The sequence below is a fragment of the Podarcis muralis genome, chromosome 2, assembly GCF_964188315.1.
Source record: "Podarcis muralis chromosome 2, rPodMur119.hap1.1, whole genome shotgun sequence".
Taxonomy (NCBI): Eukaryota; Metazoa; Chordata; class Lepidosauria; order Squamata; family Lacertidae; genus Podarcis; species Podarcis muralis.
In genome coordinates, this window is record NC_135656.1 from 74,975,760 (window position 1) to 74,996,692 (window position 20,933).

At 41.1% G+C, this 20,933-nt stretch overlaps 1 protein-coding gene across 1 annotated transcript in view; it reads right to left on the minus strand.

Moving 5' to 3' along the window:
- Positions 1-1,935: 1,935 nt before the first annotated feature.
- The window catches only part of LOC114591599 (inter-alpha-trypsin inhibitor heavy chain H3), a 32,014-nt gene continuing 13,016 nt past the window's right edge, over positions 1,936-20,933 (minus strand). Inside the window, exons 9-21 of the mRNA XM_077923496.1 lie at positions 20,673-20,841; positions 17,770-17,895; positions 15,023-15,204; positions 13,418-13,603; positions 11,802-11,941; positions 10,327-10,529; positions 9,098-9,103; positions 7,195-7,254; positions 5,772-5,885; positions 4,744-4,951; positions 4,053-4,225; positions 2,580-2,691; positions 1,936-2,483 (exon numbers count right to left, since the gene is read on the minus strand). Of these exons, the coding sequence (XP_077779622.1) occupies positions 2,354-2,483; positions 2,580-2,691; positions 4,053-4,225; positions 4,744-4,951; positions 5,772-5,885; positions 7,195-7,254; positions 9,098-9,103; positions 10,327-10,529; positions 11,802-11,941; positions 13,418-13,603; positions 15,023-15,204; positions 17,770-17,895; positions 20,673-20,841 (1,809 nt within the window). The 3' untranslated portion in view covers positions 1,936-2,353. The remainder of the gene's footprint in view (positions 2,484-2,579; positions 2,692-4,052; positions 4,226-4,743; positions 4,952-5,771; positions 5,886-7,194; positions 7,255-9,097; positions 9,104-10,326; positions 10,530-11,801; positions 11,942-13,417; positions 13,604-15,022; positions 15,205-17,769; positions 17,896-20,672; positions 20,842-20,933) is intronic.

Here is a 20,933-nt window from a genome sequence, read left to right on the forward strand (position 1 = left end):
ATTCCTTGACTTGCGCATGCTCCTCTTTTCAATTCGTTGGCGCCTGTCTCGCGCGGGTGGGTTGAACCCGCTTTCGTCTCGCCGAAAGTCTGACGTGCCGCTGCTGTCTTTGATTCCGGCAGATCAGGGGTTCCCAAGCTTTTGTTTCTCACGGACCACTTGAAAGTAGCCGAGAGTCTTGGCTTCAGTTCTACTGAACTAATTTGTTTGACGTTGCTTTTGGTAGCGATGGAGTGTAACGACTTCTTCGATTGCGACGATTCTCAATTGCTTTCTTTGCTGCTTATGTTATGCTATTTTATTGCATTACAACTTTAATTCCATAGAATTCAAATTGCAATGTAGTAAAAATACAATATAAGAAGCAATAAAAGTGTAGCTTTAAAAATCAATATGGATAACGTGGACGTGTCACAGACCACCACAATGAAATTTGAATATTAGTGAGGACCAGTTTGGGAACCACTGCCTTAACCTGAACCTTGCTGAGGGGGATGGGATTAATTTGGAGCATGATTTTTTTTAAGTTCAGGGCAGATGTCTCCTCTGCTTTGAAAGGGTTGTTCCCTTGTTCTTTGACATCATGCTGCGTGCCTTTAGATTCTTGTGTGCATTGGATTACACTCCAATCCTGCATAATGTTTACTTCGAAGTAAATTTTGCTGCATTCAGTAGGACGTGCATCCAAATACTTAGTAAATTTATTTGGGATTAACCCACAATTACATCAAAATTCTATGTCTTTACTAGGTGGGACTTGTAAGCAATAGCGTAAATTGGATTTATGACAAAATCCAGATGAGTTCACTGTTAGTATATCACAAGTACGAACCCAAGTGCTCTTGTTTGGAATGTTAGCTAGCCAGTTGTGCCATTTTCTAGAATACTCCACTGTACAGGCACGTTCGGTTTTAACTTACTGCTCCATGAGTAACGGGAAATGTGATGCAGACATTGAGTCACTACTTTAATATGGGTTTCTTTTAAATGATTTTTTAAAGTATACCCAGGAACTTTGCTCCCCATGTGTCCTTGGGGAACCACCTAGTTTACCTCAGCATAAACCTTAGGTTCATATATACTTTGAAAAAGGAATCATAGTTCTTCTTTGAGAGGAGATATAGAGGTCCAAACCAGTCAGAGCTAGAACTGTACTAGAATATTAAATCATTACTTTAGTGTAATTTCGTGTACAGTGACACTTATCCCTGTCTGCATTCTCAGGTACTTCCTTAACCTATCAACGCCTCCAATAGTTTCCCTATAATGTGAATATCCAAATGGGGTATATTATACAAAAAACAGTATGTCTCATGTTTGTTAAGTATGCCTGAAAATGAGAGCTTCTTAACATGCTTTTGCAATGCCAGAATGTCAACTACGGCTATCCACATAGCTGTGAGAGTAGTATATGATGCCAAAGGCACCATTGGGCATGCAAAACACCAGCACTGAGGGTTGATTAGGACACTACAAGCTGAAAATCCAGTATCTTTTGACCTGGTATCTGCTGAAAGGGATAAATGTGGAATCTGCTTCAGCTATTTGGTACATATATATTTTTACATGATGCACCAATCGCTTGACCAATAAACATACAACATGTTCAGCAGATAGAACATGCAGCAGTGCAACCTTCCATTTGTACCAAAGAAAACAAAAGTTTATGGGTTGTATCCAACACTGCCATTCCACTTGTGCAACAGATTTCCATTTGTACAACGGATCTTTCCCCCTTTTCTCCAGCACCCTGTGCTCCTTCAGAGTCTGCTCCAGAGGGTTGGGGAACCCCCTGGAGCATTTTTTTGGCAGAGGGGATTGCAAGCATGCTGTTATACTAGCTAGAGGCTAGAGAAAACATTCATTCATTCATTCATTCATTCATAGCTTTAATGGTATGCCACTTTTCCACAAAAAGAATCATGACCTTGAAACTGAAATTTTAATCACAGTTTTAATCACAGTTGGAATGATTATACAAAATGAAGTGCTTTGATACCTTTGCTTTGAACTTCTTCCTATCAACACTACATTTAAATGATGCAAATCATGGCCGCATTTAATATGAAGAGAAGAAATCAGAATGAGTGCTCATAAAAGAAATGATTGTACTACCCACCAAAGCAGTCTCTACTAATAAGAGAAAACAGCAGCCCCTAGCTTTGTAGAGTACACATCCTACTTCTGATAATATTTTGTAGAAGTTTAGGGTGCCTGTGTTGTATGCAAGCAGGAATCACAAAAAACCTTGATCTGTGGTGACATTTTTGGGGTGGGGGTGGTAATTAGTGGTATAATATTGAAATATTCTGTCACTTCAAAGTGTTGCAGCCAAAGATGAATATATCTTGTTCTAAAACAAGCTAGGAACAATGTAGTCTGTGTATATGCCATCAATTAGACCTTCTCCGTTGTTGTGAATAAACCAACAAGGGACATTTGTACCATGCTTTACATCTTCTGTGTAATCTTTCTGCCATCCCCTAAAAAGAAAAGAAAAAATACATACTCTTAAAATTAAAAGCCAGAGCTTCATGCAGGCAAAATACTATTTCTCAGATACCCGAATTGCTGTTTACCTGGTTACTGTCAGCTGGTTATTTTTCACAATCATTGTAGCATCTGGTTTCTGAGGATCAGACCCAGGGTGGACTTCAAGTATATTAAAGTCAATTGGGTGGAAAAACTGCCCTAAAGGGTAAAAAAAAGCAATAGCAATTATCACTATGGGTTTGAGTTGCTTCCACACTAAGATCTTTCAGCGGTGCTGAGGCAATTGTTCTTTCACAATCATCTAGAACTGGAATTAAAATAGTAGTTCCTCATGGCACTTAATGTAATACTAGATTCTGCACCAAAAATGTATTTAAATTTGTGTTTTTAAATGCATTTTTTCTCAAAATATGCATTGTATGTCTAGTGCATAGACAGATCTATCTATAGTGCAGTCCTATAAATCTATTCAGAAGTCCCACTGAGTACAGTGCAGCTTGATTCATCCAAAGTATGTGTGAATAGCATTGCTGCCTAAATACATTTTCTCTTAAAACATGGACTTTTAAACTCATTTTGTTAAAATAAAAATGCAAAAGTGGGAACCATGTCAGGGACATTCAGAAAGCAGGAAAGCTGATGCATAACTAAATTCCAGTCTCCATTAGAGCTGGAGCTACAGATCAGGTCAGTTTATATCAGAATCTACAAATAACAAATTTCTCAAACATCCCCAGTTAGGAACATGGTCTCTTTCTTAGTTTTATTTAGTTTGTAGACTGGTCAAATACAATTGCTCTTGTGGTAGCTGTAACATTATGGACTGATAAGAGATATAGGTATCCACTGGGATGTTTTTCATGGAATGAGGCCAAATATATGGATGTCCAGTGGTGCTATTAGGGCAGGACTGGGAAGCAGGCCAGGGTCCCGCTCTGCAGAATGAGTAGGAGGCCCCTAGCCATGGCGGAACTGAATTACCGGTACTAGTAAGTGAAAGAATACACATTACATCTTAAAGAGTCACTTCCAGACCATTATGTCCAGGGTCTAAAATTGTGTAACTATCACTATGAATGGCATAATGATAGGAAAACCTGGTCATTATGCACATTTAAGCTCTTGTTTCCTAGCATGCAAAATGATGGCAAGGCAAAAATTTCCAATCCTTATAAGACACTTGAGGGGGGGGGGGGAAATTAAGGAAAAACACTGCACTGTTTACATTTTTAACGTTCAGAAGCTGCATTACATCCACATAAGAGGCCCCAAACTTCAAAACAAACAAATGTACAGCCTAATCTTATTAAGTTTACTGAAAAGGGTGCTTTATTTTGCTCAGCAGAACTTACTAAGAAGCAAATATCTTATTTCTCCCATCCTTCTCCCCCTCCCATCTATCAAACTTGTTACTTTCCACCTTTGTTTAAATAATTGCACATTGCGGTTTACTCCTTGCCCCAAAGGTTTTCAACTCAAATAAGGTTTCCATACTTCTGGAAAACGAATACTGTATTGCTTTTCATGTTCAGCATATCAGTCATTTCACAAATTCATACCTAATAAACCATGGGTACGCCCAGACAACCTGTGACTATCCAACGTGTAAAATCCTAGAAAATTCGGATGTACTGCATGTTTGCTCCATGACTGATGCAAAACCACTATAAATGTTGCTCCTTCTCCCATTGAAAATTCCAGGCTCTTTTTCCGAATGATTTTCAAAGTCAAACTAGTTTGGATAAAGAAAGACAGTATGAACAGGTGCATTCAATGGTTAACACCACAAATCGCTTACAGCAACTCGAATAAAAGACTTTGGGGAAGTGTATTTAAGAATAGGAAGCTGCCTTGTGTTGGGTCAGGCCTGTGGTCCATATAGCTCAGTATTGTCTACATCAGCCTTTCTTAACATTGGGTCCCCAGATGTTGTTGGACTACAACTCCCATCATCCTTCACCACTGGTCTTGCTAGCAAGGAATGGTGGGAGTTGTAGTCCAACAACATCTAGGGATCTGAGGTTGAAAAAGGCTGGTCAACACTGACTGGCAGCATTTCTCCAGGATTTTAGGCAAGCACATTTTCTGCCCTACCCATACATACTGGGGCTTGAACCTGAGTCTGCATGCCAAGCAGATGCTTTGCCACTGAGCTACAGTCCTTCCTTATCTTTTATGTCTTCTGTTATCTGTGTTTCTTTGCTTAAGAAAAAAATATATTTTAAAACATGCTTGGTGTTTGAATTTTACCTAGGATGTAGTAAGGTGACTTCATCAAGCCATGTGAACATCATTTGCTTTGTGCCATTGTGAAGAGTGATACTCTCAGGAGTTATTTCAAGCTTTACATTCAACTGCGTGTTTCGAATCCCAAGTCTTCCAATATAGGTATTGTGTATTGACCCTACATCATTACTGCTCTTCTTTTCGCCAATAAGTTGCCCATTGACAGTAATACCTAAAAAGAGAAGGAGGGGCATAAGTAAATAAAAATTCTTCAGAAAAATAAGCCTTGGTAGCTAAAAGAGCAGTTTTCTATGGACAACTAAATACTGTATACAATATAAAAAATTGCCAGAGGACTACCTCTCTAAGGAACTCCACCAGAAGGGGACAGGATAAAAGGCCTTAGCTGAACCCCAGATTGCTGTTGGAGAAAACTCTCAGTTTGAAGCTATCGAAGATCCTTTTATTCTAGCCTGGCCTTACTGACTTCCCACCCAAGCCACCTTTAGGCACCTGTCAGACCCTGCAGGTTCCCTCTTGTAGTGAGAACAGAGATAAAAGGCTCCACGTGCATCTAGCTATTGGAAAGTAGTAGTAGAAGAGTTTGGATTTGATATCCCGCTTTATCACTACCTGAAGGAGTCTCAAAGCGGCTAACAATCTCCTTTTCCCTTCCTCCCCCACAACAAACACTCTGTGAGGTGAGTGAGGCTGAGAGACTTCAGAGAAGTGTGACTAGCCCAAGGTCACCCAGCAGTTGTATGTGGAGGAGCGGAGACGCGAACCCAGTTCACCAGATTACTAGTCCACCGCTCTTAACCACTACACCACACTGGCTGAAAACAATGCTGGTGCATGTGTGTGTGTATGTGAGGGTGGGTGGGTAGCTGTAGGTACCAGCTGGATGGGACTGCACAGCAACCAAGAGATGAGGAGGAGGAGCCCATGCAAGGGTGTTACTGAGCACTTTCATAGCTACATGTGGCTCAAGGCTGCAGGCTGTGCACTCAGAGAGTGGCAAGTGGCGCTCAGCATGTGTGATAAAAGCTTACCTGTAGCTGGGTCTCTGATTAGGTTTAACACAACTCCTGGCTCTTCATTAATGTTAAAGCAAAGAGCATCTTCTTTTTGGGGCACATCAATAATGAAGTGTGGATCTGCATCGACTGCAAATGGATATTTACAATTAGATCACTCATCTTTCTCTGAAATCACGAGTTCATTTCACATCTAAAGCAGTGTTTCCCAACCTTGGGCCTCCAGCTGTTTTTGAACTACAATTCCCATCATCCCTGACCACTGGTCTTGCTAGCTAGGGATGATGGGAGAGGTAGTCCAAAAACAGCTGGAGGCCCAAGGTTGGGAAACACTGATCTAAAGAATACTGAAAGACTCCAGAAATGCGGAAAGTAATTATCTCTGCCTGTAATGCCCTTACTGTGATCCAGAAAAAGTTCACAATCCATTACAAAGTTTGGATGGAACTACATGTTCCTGCAGCAGATGTGGTTCCTCACAACTCTGTTTGCCTTAGTAACATGAACATTGGTGGGGCTGGAGGTAGAATCTTTGTAGGGCAAAACTAAACTGATACTCGGGTGCCTAACCTGAATAAATTCTCCTCCTGGTCTTAGTTCTCAACTAGTCTTACTTCCAACCTCAGAACCTTGCAGAAGGGAAATAGTAGGAGTATGGAGTGGATTGTTGGGATTTGCAGGGACAAAGTAGTTCTGGAAGGGTTAGGCGCCACCCTCTCCCGCCTGCCAATTCTCCCTGACAAATGCTTCTCCCCATTAGAGGTAGGAGGCAAACAGAGAGTTAGGAACCACTTGCTTGTTTCATAGTACAGTATGTAATTCTGCCTTAAGCATGCTAGAACCACCTATGCTCACAAAAATAGCTTTACTAATTGGGATCAAACACATTCACACACGCCCCAACATAGTCATAGCTTAAGAAAGAGAGTTGCATTTGACAATGATTTTAATGTGATATAATAATGATTTAAGATTTATTACATGAATTATGTGTATGACACCTGAGTGTACAGGGTATGCAGGGATGATATCGGATGCCTATAACGACCCAAGCATTAATGCCTATGGGGGGTCTAACAGGGCTGATACTTTATTTATTTATTAAATTTCTATCCTGCCCTTTATCCAAACTATGGCTTTATGGCAATGCTGTCCAATTTGAATGTCATGGCATACCAAGGTTAGAGAAAACCAGAAAGTAAAGAAGGAAACTTGAATACGAGAAGAGAAGAGGGAGAGCAGGAGCCTTCCAGCACATTCCTAACTCTTCAAACGCTGGCTCATCATGAAATCTGAACTGGGAACTACCGATATGTCTCTGTGTTATGATGGAAATTGGTCACAATATGGAATGCTGTCTCGGCGACTGTAGAACTTAAGTGTTTTAGACCACAGATCTCACTATCCATTATCTGTAACAATTCAAAACAAAACTCACCGCTGGTATATCTGTGGTAGTGTTGTGGTGCACTATATGCTGGAATAACAGGACGTGATGCTATGTAGAAATAAGAAAATGTTACACTAGAGGCAAAACAGAATGCATATATATAGAAGAGATAGTCAGAGAGAGAGAGAGATGAATTTTCATACCAATTTTAAATAAACGTAACTTGATTATATACTGTTCCTGATCAGAACAGACAAAAGTAAAGGTTCAATGAATCTTATGCTACTTCACAGTTTCATTGAAAAAATGTTGCTGTTATTACGGAATAAACAAAAGAGGTGAAATAACCATGAAACAGGCAATAAAAAAAACACAGATTATTATGGATTGTATTTTAGCACAATGGTAAATATTCCATTTCATGCAATGAGGGGTCATCCCCCTCTCAGCACCCATGTGTTGTGGGAGTTTCCCCAATCCTCCAGAGCAAATCTGGTTGGTACTCTACTAAGCTTTACTCAGAGTAGACCTATTGAAATCAATGGACCTAGCTTAATAGTGTTCATTAATTTCAGCAGGTTTACTCTCAGTAAAACTTAGTGGCATACCACCCAGGAGAGCTGTTGCCAGCAAGTGTTGTTGACAAGACTGAATTAGAAGGCCTGATATTGTATAAAGCCAAGTCTATGCTCCTATGTACCACAGATGTCAGTCTTTGTAATGTGCAGTTGGTTAGATACAGGTCTTACTAGATTTCTGAATGGTAGCTGGAGTTCTTGGGGTCTATGGGGTATTAGGGGAAGGGTAGTATCTCTGGTGGGAGACACTTCCTACTCCTTCTGGGGTAGCTTGCCAACCTTTGGTCCCCACCCTGCACACTGCTCTCTTGCTGGGCTCATGTTCTGGGGCTCTGAAACATTGCACCCTATTTTCCCTATGGTATCTTCTCTAATTGTCTTCTAAATGGTTATCAGAACATAGGGATGTTTACGTGACTTCCTATACTGAAATGACATTTTGGATCAATGTGCAGATCAAAAGATAGCTACCCTTGTTGAACTGCAAAACAAGGTTTTAAATGTTGTGACACAGTTTTTGCAGTTTAAACTTGTCAACTGTGCAATAGAATATGTATCCTGAATGAAAATAAATGTTTAAATGTGTGTTGTGAGAGAAAACATGCATTTAGATACTTATTTTGAGCAAAATAAGTATTTTATATGTGTTTTTAGAGAAATGCACATTTAAAAATGTATTTCAACAAGCATTTAAATATGTATTTAAGAAGAATTCTTTCAAAAATTCTCATGGAAATGAAACATAAATATGGGGGAAATTGTGTCAGAGTGGCATGGACCATAATAGATATGTACTGCTGTCCAGTTAAAGTTATACCTATGAAAAAATGTTATTAGATTCATTCTGTTCTTAGGGTGGACAGATACAAAGGAGTGCATAGCTCCTGTACCTTTAACAGTTTTGTAGCAGAGTGATTTAAGCAAGTACACCTTATATTCGTCTGTTCAGCTCCTATATAGTAGCCCAGTTATCATTTGGCTATTGTATTTGCACATTATTATTATTATTATTATTATTATTATTATTATTATTATTATTATTATTATTTCTGAGTTCTAGATCTGACATCACAAACATAATTAACATTTAAAACTGCAGTAGCAATATTAACCATATGTGTGCTCAGTTTAGACTACTAATTCCAAAAACTTTCCTTAAAATCCTTACAGAGAAATCAGGGCACTTTTCTTTCCATCACCAAAGCATCCAAAGCAACGAACAGCATGATACACAAATGACTTGGTACACTGTGTGAAATCTGTCCCTGCCAGGGACAAAGGTCCCCCACATGATAGCTATTTAGTATACACTTGCTCAATAATTAAAGTAAAATAATAATTAACAGCAAAACGATCAATGCAATAAAACTTACCATCAGCTGTTTTCAACATGAAAAGAAAAAAAAGAAGAAGAAAAGGGAGAGTTAAACATTTAGAAACATTCATTCTGACATAGATTACTTCAGCCTAGGACATTTTGCCACTTGAGGCAAAACGGAAAATGCCACATACACCCTCCTCACCTGCCTCCTCCTCCTTCTTTTGCTCAGTGCCCCCTACCACTGCTGCCGCCGCCACCTCTTCTGCAGCCGCTGTCCAAGGCGATTGGAGGCAGCCTGAGGAAGCCCTGGCACAGCAAGGGAGTAAAAGGAGGCCACAGAGGAGCAGGAGCTGAGCGGGCAGCGGAGAAGAAGGTGGCGGTAGAGGCTGCTAAGCGCATGAGGCACCGAGTAGTGCACAAAGAGGCCAGATCTGCCACCTGAGGCAACTGCCTCATTCCACCTCATGGGTGGGCTCGCCCTGAAGTACTTTGAAAGCAAACGAACAGTAGAACATTCTCAACAGAATCTGGATACATCCAAAATATCAGATATATAAAGGAATGTGGAATAACCACTTGCAGTCCCAGGCGTTGTGCTCCCTAGCCCCCAATCCCAAGAAATCAAAGACTGGTATTGGATCAAAACAGGCCACAATATATTGAATACAGATGAAAGAGGATTGGCTTGGGCATGGGGCAATTAAATACTTCCAGCCCGCCTGCTGGAAGTCACACTATGGTCAATCCAAGCAGGGGTTCCTAACAGGGTCATAGCTAGGGGGTGATGAGGAAGGCCCCTGCCAGGGGCACAGGCGGGGGGCGGCGGCGCAAAATCAGCTAAAAATGTTTCCATAAATATGTCCATAAATAAAAATATTGATTATGGCCTCATAAGAAAAGGTTTTAAATAGAGGGGGTGGGTTGGAAGAGAGCTCTGTCCCCCGTCCCAGCCCACATTCGAGCTTGCACCCCCATTCGCCAATCCTGGGTGCAGGATAGGATCCGTCTCCCGACAGGTGGTGTGGGCTTAGACCCACGCCACCCATCAGAACAGGAGGCCGATCCTGGGATTCCTTGCTGGGGCCTGGAAAGAGTCTCTGCCATCCACCAACACCGCCGCACCACAAGGGTGAGCAGACTTCTACTGCTACAGACTGAATCAAGCATGGTATTGACACCTGAGGTATATATATGTATTAGCCGCCACATTCTTCTGACACTGCGTTGTTTTCACTGATTTTAATATTGCATTTTGCAACAATGAAATTGGGAGTCAGGATCACAACCCCCCGGGTAAAATAAAATAAATGCGGTATAATATATCTCTACCTTCCAGAGGCTTGTCAGCAATTGCAGTCTCATTCACTGTGTCTTCTGGCTTTGTAACTACCATAGATGTTAAAGGAGTCACAAACTTGTATTTCAGAGACATGTCCAAGATTTCAGCAGTCAGATTAGTCTTTTCGTCTCCCGTTGCTACATTGCTGGATGAAAGGACAGCATCAAGTAAATTGGTTGCCCCCATATGTTGTATTACATCAGAAGTGGCTAGCCTGGGGCCCTCCAGATGTCGTTGGGACTCCAATTCCCATCAGCCCCATCTAGCACAGCCAGGGATTTTGGGAGTTGTGGTCCAAAACATTAGGAGGGTCATACATGAGCCACCTTAGTGTTGCAGTCAATGACACAGATGGTTAAAAAAGAATTAGAGTACTCCATGTAGGATAGGTCTGTCTGTGGCTATTGACCATCATAATAGCTAAAAACAGAACCTCTGTGTTTTAAATGCAACATAACTGCATAGAAGTATTTGTTCCTTGATGGGAAATAAGATATAATTCTAGAAATGATAAAGGGTGTCTGCATTCACACTGCTTCTGCAATAAATCTCTGCTAGAGACAGAGGGCCTTTCTTATGAGCAGCAGCTGAAAGTGCAAATCCTGCACCCAACTCTGGCAACAATTTTGAAAAATGTGGTGGGCCAAAAAAGGGAATATATTTGACAACATCAGCTGAGGCTGGAGAACAGAGGAGGCAGAGTTCTTTGTTTTAGGGAACTGCCATGTAAGATGATTACATGGCATTAATTAGGGCAAACCATTCTGAAACATGCACAGTAGTACGGTTGAAAGAGAACACAATTCCAATGGCTTCAAGAGAACATTGGATATATAGGGTAGATTATAATCTTTAATCAGATGCCTCTTTGGTAGCTTGTTGGTCAAGACACTATTTCCTCCCACCTTGGAAAAGGAAGACTTTTAATCAAGTGACGAGACCTCTCTGTGTCACAAGCATTTAAGTTTTCGGCTACGGGGAATGGCTGAAACTGAAGAGCTAGATTTAGGGTTTAAGGTTCACTGTACTTGAAGTGCCTTCACAAAGCAGAAGACCAGTGCTATTTTTATAGAAAAAAGAGGTGTCGGAACTCACCCTTGTTCGCTTATAATGGCAATGGTGCCCACCTGAGAGGTGCCAGAACTGAGTTCCGGCTGAAAAAAAGCCCTGCATAAGACTGATCCATTAGAAGGGTGCTTTTATCCCACTTATGACAAATGCCCTTCTTGAAAAATTGCCCCTTCTAAAAAAAATGGGGGCAATTCCAGAACAATCCTATGTAAGTACAGTCCTACTATGTTCAGTTGTCCACACTCTAGGAAATTTTGCATTGGATTTCAGCTTTATTCAATTAGATGTGGGATATTTCTCCAAATTTTTGATCTTATCCATGACATCAGAAAGCGCCGCCCAATACCGTTTTTCCAGAAGCTGTTGAATGGTGAGATAAGCCCAAAGTCTCTCAATAAAATCCCCAAATATGTATTTCTGTTCTTCAGTAGCTTTAGCTGTTTCTTCAACATCTGCTTGTTCAGCGTAAGTCACGTCTTGTTCTGCCTGTTAGGCATTTTAAAGAAATACTTCATTTTATTCATTAGCTTGCTTGCAACATCTGTATACTACCTTTTCCCAAAGCAACCAAGTTAATTTACAGTTTAAAATAATAGCTTGCAAATAAAAGGCAAAAGACAAAAAGCAGCAAGAAGGGAAGCGAAAAAGCAAGGTTGGGTTCTAAATATTTCATACCTCTGCATAATATCTATGGGGAATGGCTGTTCGTGAAGGCAGCTATGGGAGTTGGTTAGCGAAGTGGCCTTTGGCTCTCGTTTTGGTAAGTTTTCAGACAGAAAGCTGAAAAATATGGATCTAAACGGCAGTGACTCACGGAGTGAAAATTCTGGACAAGTTCACTTGTTGGTCAGGAATGGGTTAGGGGTAGGCATAATGGGAATCATAGGCAGCTACAGGATCAGAAGCAATCTTCTTTCTCTCACACACAAGGAAACTGAACTCACACACAGCAAGAAGCTTCTAACTTTATCTACAGAGCTATTTGTTGTTTAGTCGTTTAGTTGTGTCTGACTCTTCGTGACCCCATGGACCAGAGCACGCCAGGCACTCCTGTCTTCCACTGCCTCCCGCAGTTTGGTCAGACTCATGTTTGTAGCTTCGAGAACACTGTCCAACCATCTCGTCCTCTGTCGTCCCCTTGTCCTTGTGCCCTCCATCTTTCCCAACGTCAGGGTCTTTTCCAGGGAGTCTTCTCTTCTCATGAGGTGGCCAAAGTATTGGAGCCTCAGTTTCAGGATCTCTCCTTCCAGGGAGCACTCAGGGCTGATTTCCTTAAGAATGGATACGTTTGATCTTCTTGCAGTCCATGGGACTCTCAAGAGTCTCCTCCAGCACCATAATTCAAAAGCATCAATTCTTCGGCGATCAGCCTTCTTGATGGTCCAGCTCTCAATTCCATACATCACTACTGGGAAAACCATGGCTTTAACTATACAGACCTTTGTTGGCAAGGTGATGTCTGCTTTTTAAGATGCTGTCTAGGTTTGCCATCGCCTTTCTCCCAAGGAGCAGGTGTCTTTTAATTTCTTGACTGCTGTCACCATCTGCAGTGATCATGGAGCCCAAGAAAGTAAAATCTCTCACTGCCTCCATTTCTTCCCCTTCTATTTGCCAGGAGGTGATGGGACCAGTGGCCATGATCTTCGTTTTTTTTATGTTGAGCTTCAGACCATATTTTGCACTCTCCTCTTTCACCCTCAATAAAAGGTTCTTTAATTCCTCTTCACTTTCTGCCATCAAGGTTGTGTCATCTGCATATCTGAGGTTGTTGATATTTCTTCTGGCGATCTTAATTCCAGCTTGGGATTCATCCAGCCCAGCCTTTCGCATGATGAATTCTGCATATAAGTTAAATAAGCAGGGCTATATTCCTACCTTTTAAAATGGCAAGCACTGCCAGGAAAGAAAGTTTAACCACACACACACACATGTTATAATTGTCAGACCTAACAAGGCACTTACCCCATGAGCTTTCACCTCTGCAGTAATACTGTTTAGGTCATTGTCTATAATACGTCCAGCCACAACAATTTCAGAACCAGCATAATAGTGCTTAAAATTATTTTGAGTCAAGTCAGAGATGGCATTTTCAGGGTACTTAAACTCTACTTCTGTAAGTAAGGGATTGGCCACCTCATTATAAAAGTCCTAGAAAATAAAAATAAATAAACCAACACTTAAACACAGCCTAGTTTCAGTGCATATTTTTGTAAAGAGAAAAAGAATGCATATATACATATACAAACATGTAGATAATAAAATTATCTCCTGGTGATCTTGGTCCATCAAATGTTTTGTGCCTGCTTCAGAATAGTATCTGCTTTGTTTATTGTGCCCCACTTTGAGATTACTTATTGATGAAGGAAATGTTTTAAATGCTCTTATATAAAAATAAACAAATTAACTGTAGGCTTAATCTGACTCATAGACTTGTGAGGGTTTTGCTATAAGGCCAAAATGCTGCTTTAATTTCCTTGGAGGAAAAGCAAAATGATAAAGAAATCCAAACACAGAACAAGGCAAGCTCTCCAGTACAAGATTGCTACTGATCAATCTCTGCACATTAGAAGTAGGAGAATTTCACCTCTGCATGCTGAACAAAGGCCAGAAAACCATAAAATGTGGAGTCAGCTGGAATCTCAATGGTCATCTAGTTCAATCCACTATAGCAGGTTTGGGAAGCCTTTGGCCCTCCAGATGTTGCTGGCCTACAATTCCCATCAGCCTCAACCAGCATAGCCAAAGGCCAGGGATGAAGGAAATTGTAGTTCAGCAACATCTGGAGGGCCAAAGGTTCTTCATACGGGCACTAGAGCATCCCTCTTAGGCAACCACCCTCTCTCTGCTTAAAAATCTTTACTGAATCGAAGGAAATACACAACATTATATTCTTGGTATTCCAAAGCACGTGTTGTTCCTAACATTCTAGCTGAATTTTGCTTTTGTCCTTATGAACAGGAAGAGTTGAGGAGAGGTGGCCTTGCCAGGGCAGATTAGGGACAGTTATTCTCCTGTTTGGCCCCTTTCTATAGGGCTGAGCAAAGCAGAGCAGGAATAATAATAATAATAATAATAATAATAATAATAATAATAATAATAATAATATCTTATTTATACCCCACCCATCTGGCTGGGTTTCCCCAACCACTCTGGGCTGCTTCCAACAGAATAAAACTTCAAACATTAAAAACTTCCCTAAACAGGGCTGCCTTCAGATGTATTCTAAAAGTCAGATAGTTGTTTATTTCCTTGACATCTGGTGGGAGGGCGCTCCACAGGGTGGGCGCCATCACCAAGAAGGCCCTCTGCCTGGTTCCCTGCAACACAGGTTCTACACATGTCTAAATCAGTATCTGCTGTGCCTCATTGTCCCAAAAGGAAACACAGACCCTGGTTAAATATTCCTGCACCCCCTGGAATCTTGTACCATTTGTGGAGATTGGGGTGGTGTGTAACAATACCATGCTGCGGTACTAAAGTGGATGAGTCTTCATTCTGAAAATAACAGTAGCTTATCTGTTTTAACCTTTTTTAAAAAAATTGTCACCTAATGTTATCATATTTTACCTGTAACTGTAGGGCTGAATCAGAATCTTCATAGATACGACGAGCCACTCCATTGTTCTCCGTGGCCAACTTTTCTAAAAAGCCATAGTCAAGGTCATAACCAAACCCAAGATTATATATGGGGAATTTCCCTTGAGTTGCATTTTTGGTTCTGAGTAAAATTTCTTGGATGCTACTCACTCCTGTATGAAAACACAGACAATAATTAATGTTGAATAGGTTTCTCATGGTTACACACATTTATAGAAAAAAGCAACAAAAATCCTGTTATACTTGTTTCTGAGATACCAGTATTAATGTTTTTCTCTTCCCAAATAGGAAAAAAGTTTAGAACACATTCAGCAGGATCATTCATCTTGTAGATAGGAATTCAAGGTGGTCACTTATAGAAACCATGTGACTATGTTTAATAAACGTACTTCTTGCCAACTCACATGATCTATACACTGAATTACTATTTTTATAATACATCACAGAACTTGTATAGATAACAACGAGCAACTAAATGTGCCCATAAACCAGGGATACCCTGAAGCAGTGGTTCTCAGTTAGGGGTCTGAAGACCCCTGGGGGTCCGCGGCCCCATCCCTGGCCTAATTTTTTGTCATTTTTGCATGGTAATATCACAGATATATGGACTGTTTCAGCACTGTGAGGTTTTTCGATATATTGGCCAAGATCAGTTTTGAAATCACACCACAATAACGATTTTGACCCAGCAATTCGCAGCAATATATCGCTCCTCACATAAGGGAGAGCAGGGCAACCAATTTCAGGTACTGCTGATATCGCACGGTGACCTCAGCCGATAACAGCGCTGATCTGAGCTGCCTTCCTCTCATGCTGACGCAGAACAGGGCAGTCAATTGCCCTCACTTCAAGGCACCGTGGCATTACCTTGCCTGGGCACTGAGGCAGAGCAGCTTTTCCCAGTCAGCAAGAAAGCAGCACCAGCCACAGTGGACGTGGATCTTCACTGGTTGCTCTGCTGATGCACCCCCCCCATCCCCTCCCACTCAAACCATGCAGAGGAGGTGACTCCACTTCCTCTCCCCCCCACCCAATCTCTGTGACTGCTCTTTCCCTCATCCCCACGCCTGATCTCCAATTTAAGACATTGTGATATATCAGAATATCGCAATGTTTAGCTGCTGATATATCACAATGTTGAAAACCAGATATCGCTCAGCCCTAGTCTGTTTTTTTAGTATACTTAAAATCTTTTGCTTATTATGGGCTACCCCACATTTAGTTCAAAAAAATGCTTTCCAGAGGTAACTAGTGCAGAGTTGTCAAAATGTTCAAAAGTAGGGGGTCCATGGCTTTGCCTTTTTTATATAAATGCTTTTTATTAACTTATTATTACAGCAGGTACACACACAACACTTAAAAAACAAACTACAAAAAAACCACACAAAATAAATGATAAACTGGATCAAAATAAATGATCCATAAATCCGCAAGTTTGTGCACACGGACTTATGTTATCCAAGCTTTAGTTCTTATTCTATTCTATTAGACTTCCTTCCTCCTTAACGCAGGTCTGATTTTAAACTTGATAAACTGTTTCTTTCTCATTTCATCTTTTCTACCCTTCTCCATATGTTGTATTCGTGAACCATACTTTGTTTTGCAAAAATTATTTGAAGCAAGTCCAGGTTTTAATTTGAGGGCACTGGGTTTTTTTATCCGTCATTTTTGCCAATTCAAGGTAATCAAATAATCTCTCTTGCCACTCTTTTTTTGTTGGTACTGTTTCACTTCTCCAGTTTTTTGCGTGTCAGTCACTTCTTCCTGCCCGCCTCAGAGATGTCTCCAACAGATTCCAATTTTCTGTACTTCAATATCCTTGATTCGCAAATTAGGAATTAAGTCCTTAAGTTCTTCTTTTCGCAATATTTTAGAGCACAGTGTCTTTTTAAACCATGTTTGAGGGTGACCTCCTTCCTCCCCCTCGTAACATTAGACTCCTTTTTTGCTATCAAATTGCCTGCCGATCATTGTACATACCTTTTCTTTGTTTGCCAGCCAGCAGTCTTATTATTTTAGTCTCAGATTATGGAGAGATCTGTCGCTGAATCACTCAGGCTTTCGAGGCATCTCATAGAAAGGGAAGCCACTGTATTTAGCGCTGGAGTTCTCCCTCTCTTCCTGCCACTTTACTAAGTGCAGGAGCTGTTGGGAAACCCCTTTTTGTGCAGCTTGGCTGGGTCAGAGCTCAGAATCCTTTTCTGAGCCTTTTTATGGGTATTGCGTTGCCTTCGCTCCCCTTTTACCCTTTTCTATGATTGAGTCATCCCAACAAGCTTGCTGGATGAACTCATGACCTGAACGTGATTGCGACCGATCCGGAAGTCCCATGGCTTTGTTTTTGAAAAATAGGGGGTCCTCAGTAATTAGCTAATTGGGAACCTCTGCCCTAGAGAAAATCCCTTCAATGAAGAAAGGCTTACTTTTGGACTCACACTAATAATATTGACATAGTTTCAACAAAGTTTCAGACAGAAAATAACCATTAAAAATCATTTTGAAATACACACGTTTTCACAATGCAGTATTGAATTTATCAAAGAGCAGGCCTTTGAATGTTGTGAATCTTGACCTTTCTACTGAAAATTCCTTACTCCTCTGATCTGCAGCAATTGAAATTTGAAGTAACACCTCTGCTATAAATTTCTGTGAAGATTTATCATTTTCCATAGCAATCTTATCACATGTCAAAGTTATTTGCTTGTCAGGAAACATACCTACATTGGGTTGGCCATCGGATAATATCATAATTAAAGAAGCACTTCTTTCGGGCAAAGTTCCAGCTTCCTGAGCTTCCTTCAGCATTTCAATTCCGGTTATTAATCCACCAAAAAGATTTGTCACTGGAACATAGAGGAGCAAATTGTAAAAACAGAGTGTGACTAGAAAGCTCTTTTGATCACTAACTGTGGATTTTCTTCTGTGGGATGAAAGAGAAGCCACAGTAATATGCCAAAGCCAAATAGACTTTTAGAATGAATATTACATTAGCTGAAGGATCGCATTTCCTGTACCTGTCTACCTCTTCAGATAATCTGAATAGTGTAACATCTGAAATACACTTCTTTGGGAATATGGAGAGGACTTTTTCTGTGGCAGGCTGTGAAACTCCACCCCAATGAGGCACAGCTCACTTCTTCTTGCCTTCCAGACATTATGCAAAACCTTACTTTTCAAGTGGACGTTTGGGTTGCAGGCAACTGTTTTATTAAATGGATTTCAAACTGCAGAATGGTTCTTTTTAATGTATTTTTTATTAAAGATTTCTTGTGCAATGTCTCTTTTTTTCTTGTTACATTTTCTACAGGTAAGTTTCATTTGTTGAGACATTAGTGTTACATTAGGAAGAAAAGGGGGGAAGAGGTGGAGAGCGCCATGGGAGTGTGGTGGGGTCGGGTAGCGATGTTTCTATTTTACTTAATGTATGTGTGGGGTTTTGTGTCAGCTTCGCTTGTGCAGGTTCTCTTTGCTATTCGCCTGTGTTCCTTGTGCTCGTTTGTGATTGGCTGTGGTGAACTTTGTTTTCATGTTTGAGTGGGGTGGGTGAGTGTTTTCGAATCAGGTTAGCCATATTGATTTGTATGCTGTTGGTGGGTTCTTGTCGTTGTCTTGTTGAGCTGTGTATGTGATAAAGGGGAGCCATACCGGGGTGAAGGCATCTTCTTCTATTTGTCCCCGTGTCAATTTCAGTTTATTGGTTAATTTTGCTAGTAAGGCTGTTTCCCATACTATTTGATACCACTGGTCCATGCTTACTCCTGACAGGTCTCTCCAGTGTCTGGTTATGATGTTTCTAGCTGCTGAGAGTAGGTAGGTAACAACAACAACAACAACAACAACAACAACAACAACAACAACAACAACAACAACAACGATTTATTATTTATACCCTGCCCATCTGGCTGGGTTTCCCCAGCCACTCTGGGCGGCTTCCAACAAGACACTAAAATACAATAACCTATTAAACATTAAAAGCTTCCCTAAACAGGGCTGCCTTCAGATGTCTTCTAAAAGCTTGGTAGTTATTTTTATCTTTCACATACTACCGAGAAGGCCCTCTGCCTGGTTCCCTGTAACTTGGCTTCTCGCATCGAGGGAACCGCCAGAAGGCCCTCGGAGCTGGACCTCGGTGTCCGGGCAGAATGATGGAGGTGGAGACTCTCCTTCAGGTATACTGGACAAAGGCCGGTTAGGGCTTTAAAGGTCAGCACCAACACTTTGAATTGTGCTCGGAAACGTACTGGGAGTTCTTTGTGGGGTAAGTGGGCATTGTTGTCTTGGAAGATGCTTATGGGGTCAGTATTTTATTTAGCCATTTGTTCCTTACCTTTCTACGATGAAAATCAAACTCAGTACTCCAATAACTGCCTGAAATGTGGCATGTGTGTCACATGCAAAAACCCCGTTACCCAGTCGCTCCCTATGTAATGAAATAACCAGACGCTATAGAGTTTTGGGGTTCAAATAGGCCACAACTTTATTAGTTACAGTTGTGAAAGGTTTGGCATAGGCACTCGGTGAAGCCCTTTATTTATGGCTCTAGCCCCTGTCTGGGGGTTGGGCAGAAGCAACATGGATACCATTAACCAAGGAGGGGCAGGCAGAAGCTACAACCTTCCCTCCAACCAAGACTAAGGCTTACTCAGTGCCCAACCTCAGAAAGTTGTGGTGATTGTAATGAGGTAGGTGAAAATCAAGTGGCCAGTGCCAATTTGCCAAGTGGAAATATTCCTGCCTGACCCCCAAATATGGAGGCCAACAATGTTCATAGCAAGGTCTCAGCATAAAAGAAGCAGCATTTGAAAAAAGGGTGGGAGACCCAATGGAGAAACAGAGGAGTGTTGGGCAGCCTCAATTTATTTTCCCCAGGGAAGGACCCAAGTGATACCCATTGGCCGGTTGGGCCCACCCTGTGGGGAATCCCCAGACCTAGGCCTGGCTGCTGTTGGCAAATCTGCCGGCAGGCCTACAGTCCTCCCCAGCTGGCTGCTAAATCTCTGATGTGGGGCTAAGGCCAGGCCACAAAGCTGCCTGACTGTTTAAGGTAAGCAGACATCTCACAGGGATGGGTAGCAGAATACTTGAAAACGTTATGTAAATTGCAAGGAAAATGCATACATTACAGGCAGGGGAAGAGCAGCAGGGCCATTCACTGAAACAAATGGGAATAAAAACTTAAGAAAAGCCTACCCATCACTATTGTGTCAGTGACCTGCTTTTCAGCAGAGGGTGTGTGTTTTTAAGCAGTTCAGAGCTTCCATAACCCTTCTCTGTGCTGGCATAGATTAGGCAACTATAGACTTTTTGTTGTGGCAACCTATCCCTGGAATATTGTCAGCATGGAGGTTGATCTTACACCAAATATTACAACCTTTTAAACCATGTAATGATATTTTCATTTACTAAGGCTTTTTAAAAATGTTATAGTTTTGATTATAATACAGCTAATAGAACTGCTGATAGAAATATTGTCCTGCTGTAGAATAATTATTTTAGTGTTTTATTTCCGAATATTGTTTTATTTTTTTATTAACTACAAGCTGCTCTGAAGTTCTTCAAAGGGAAGGGCGGAATATTACATTTGTTAAATAAATAAAACCCCATTCCTCCTGCAACTTACTTCCACGAGTATCAATACTCTGAACATAGCGTCTTGCTTCATCCAGGTTTTCAGGAGTAGCTTGTATTAAGGTATCTTTCCATTTCTCTACATCACTCCCAAACAACACAATATTGAAGTGGTCTTCTTCCTTAACGTCTTCTAATATTTTTAACAATGCCTCCTTTGTCTAAAGTACAAATAATGAAGGGCAAACAATTAAAGCCAGAGCACTGATGAAGAAACAGAACCTAAAGGGGCTCAGAGTCAAAAGCCCTTGTA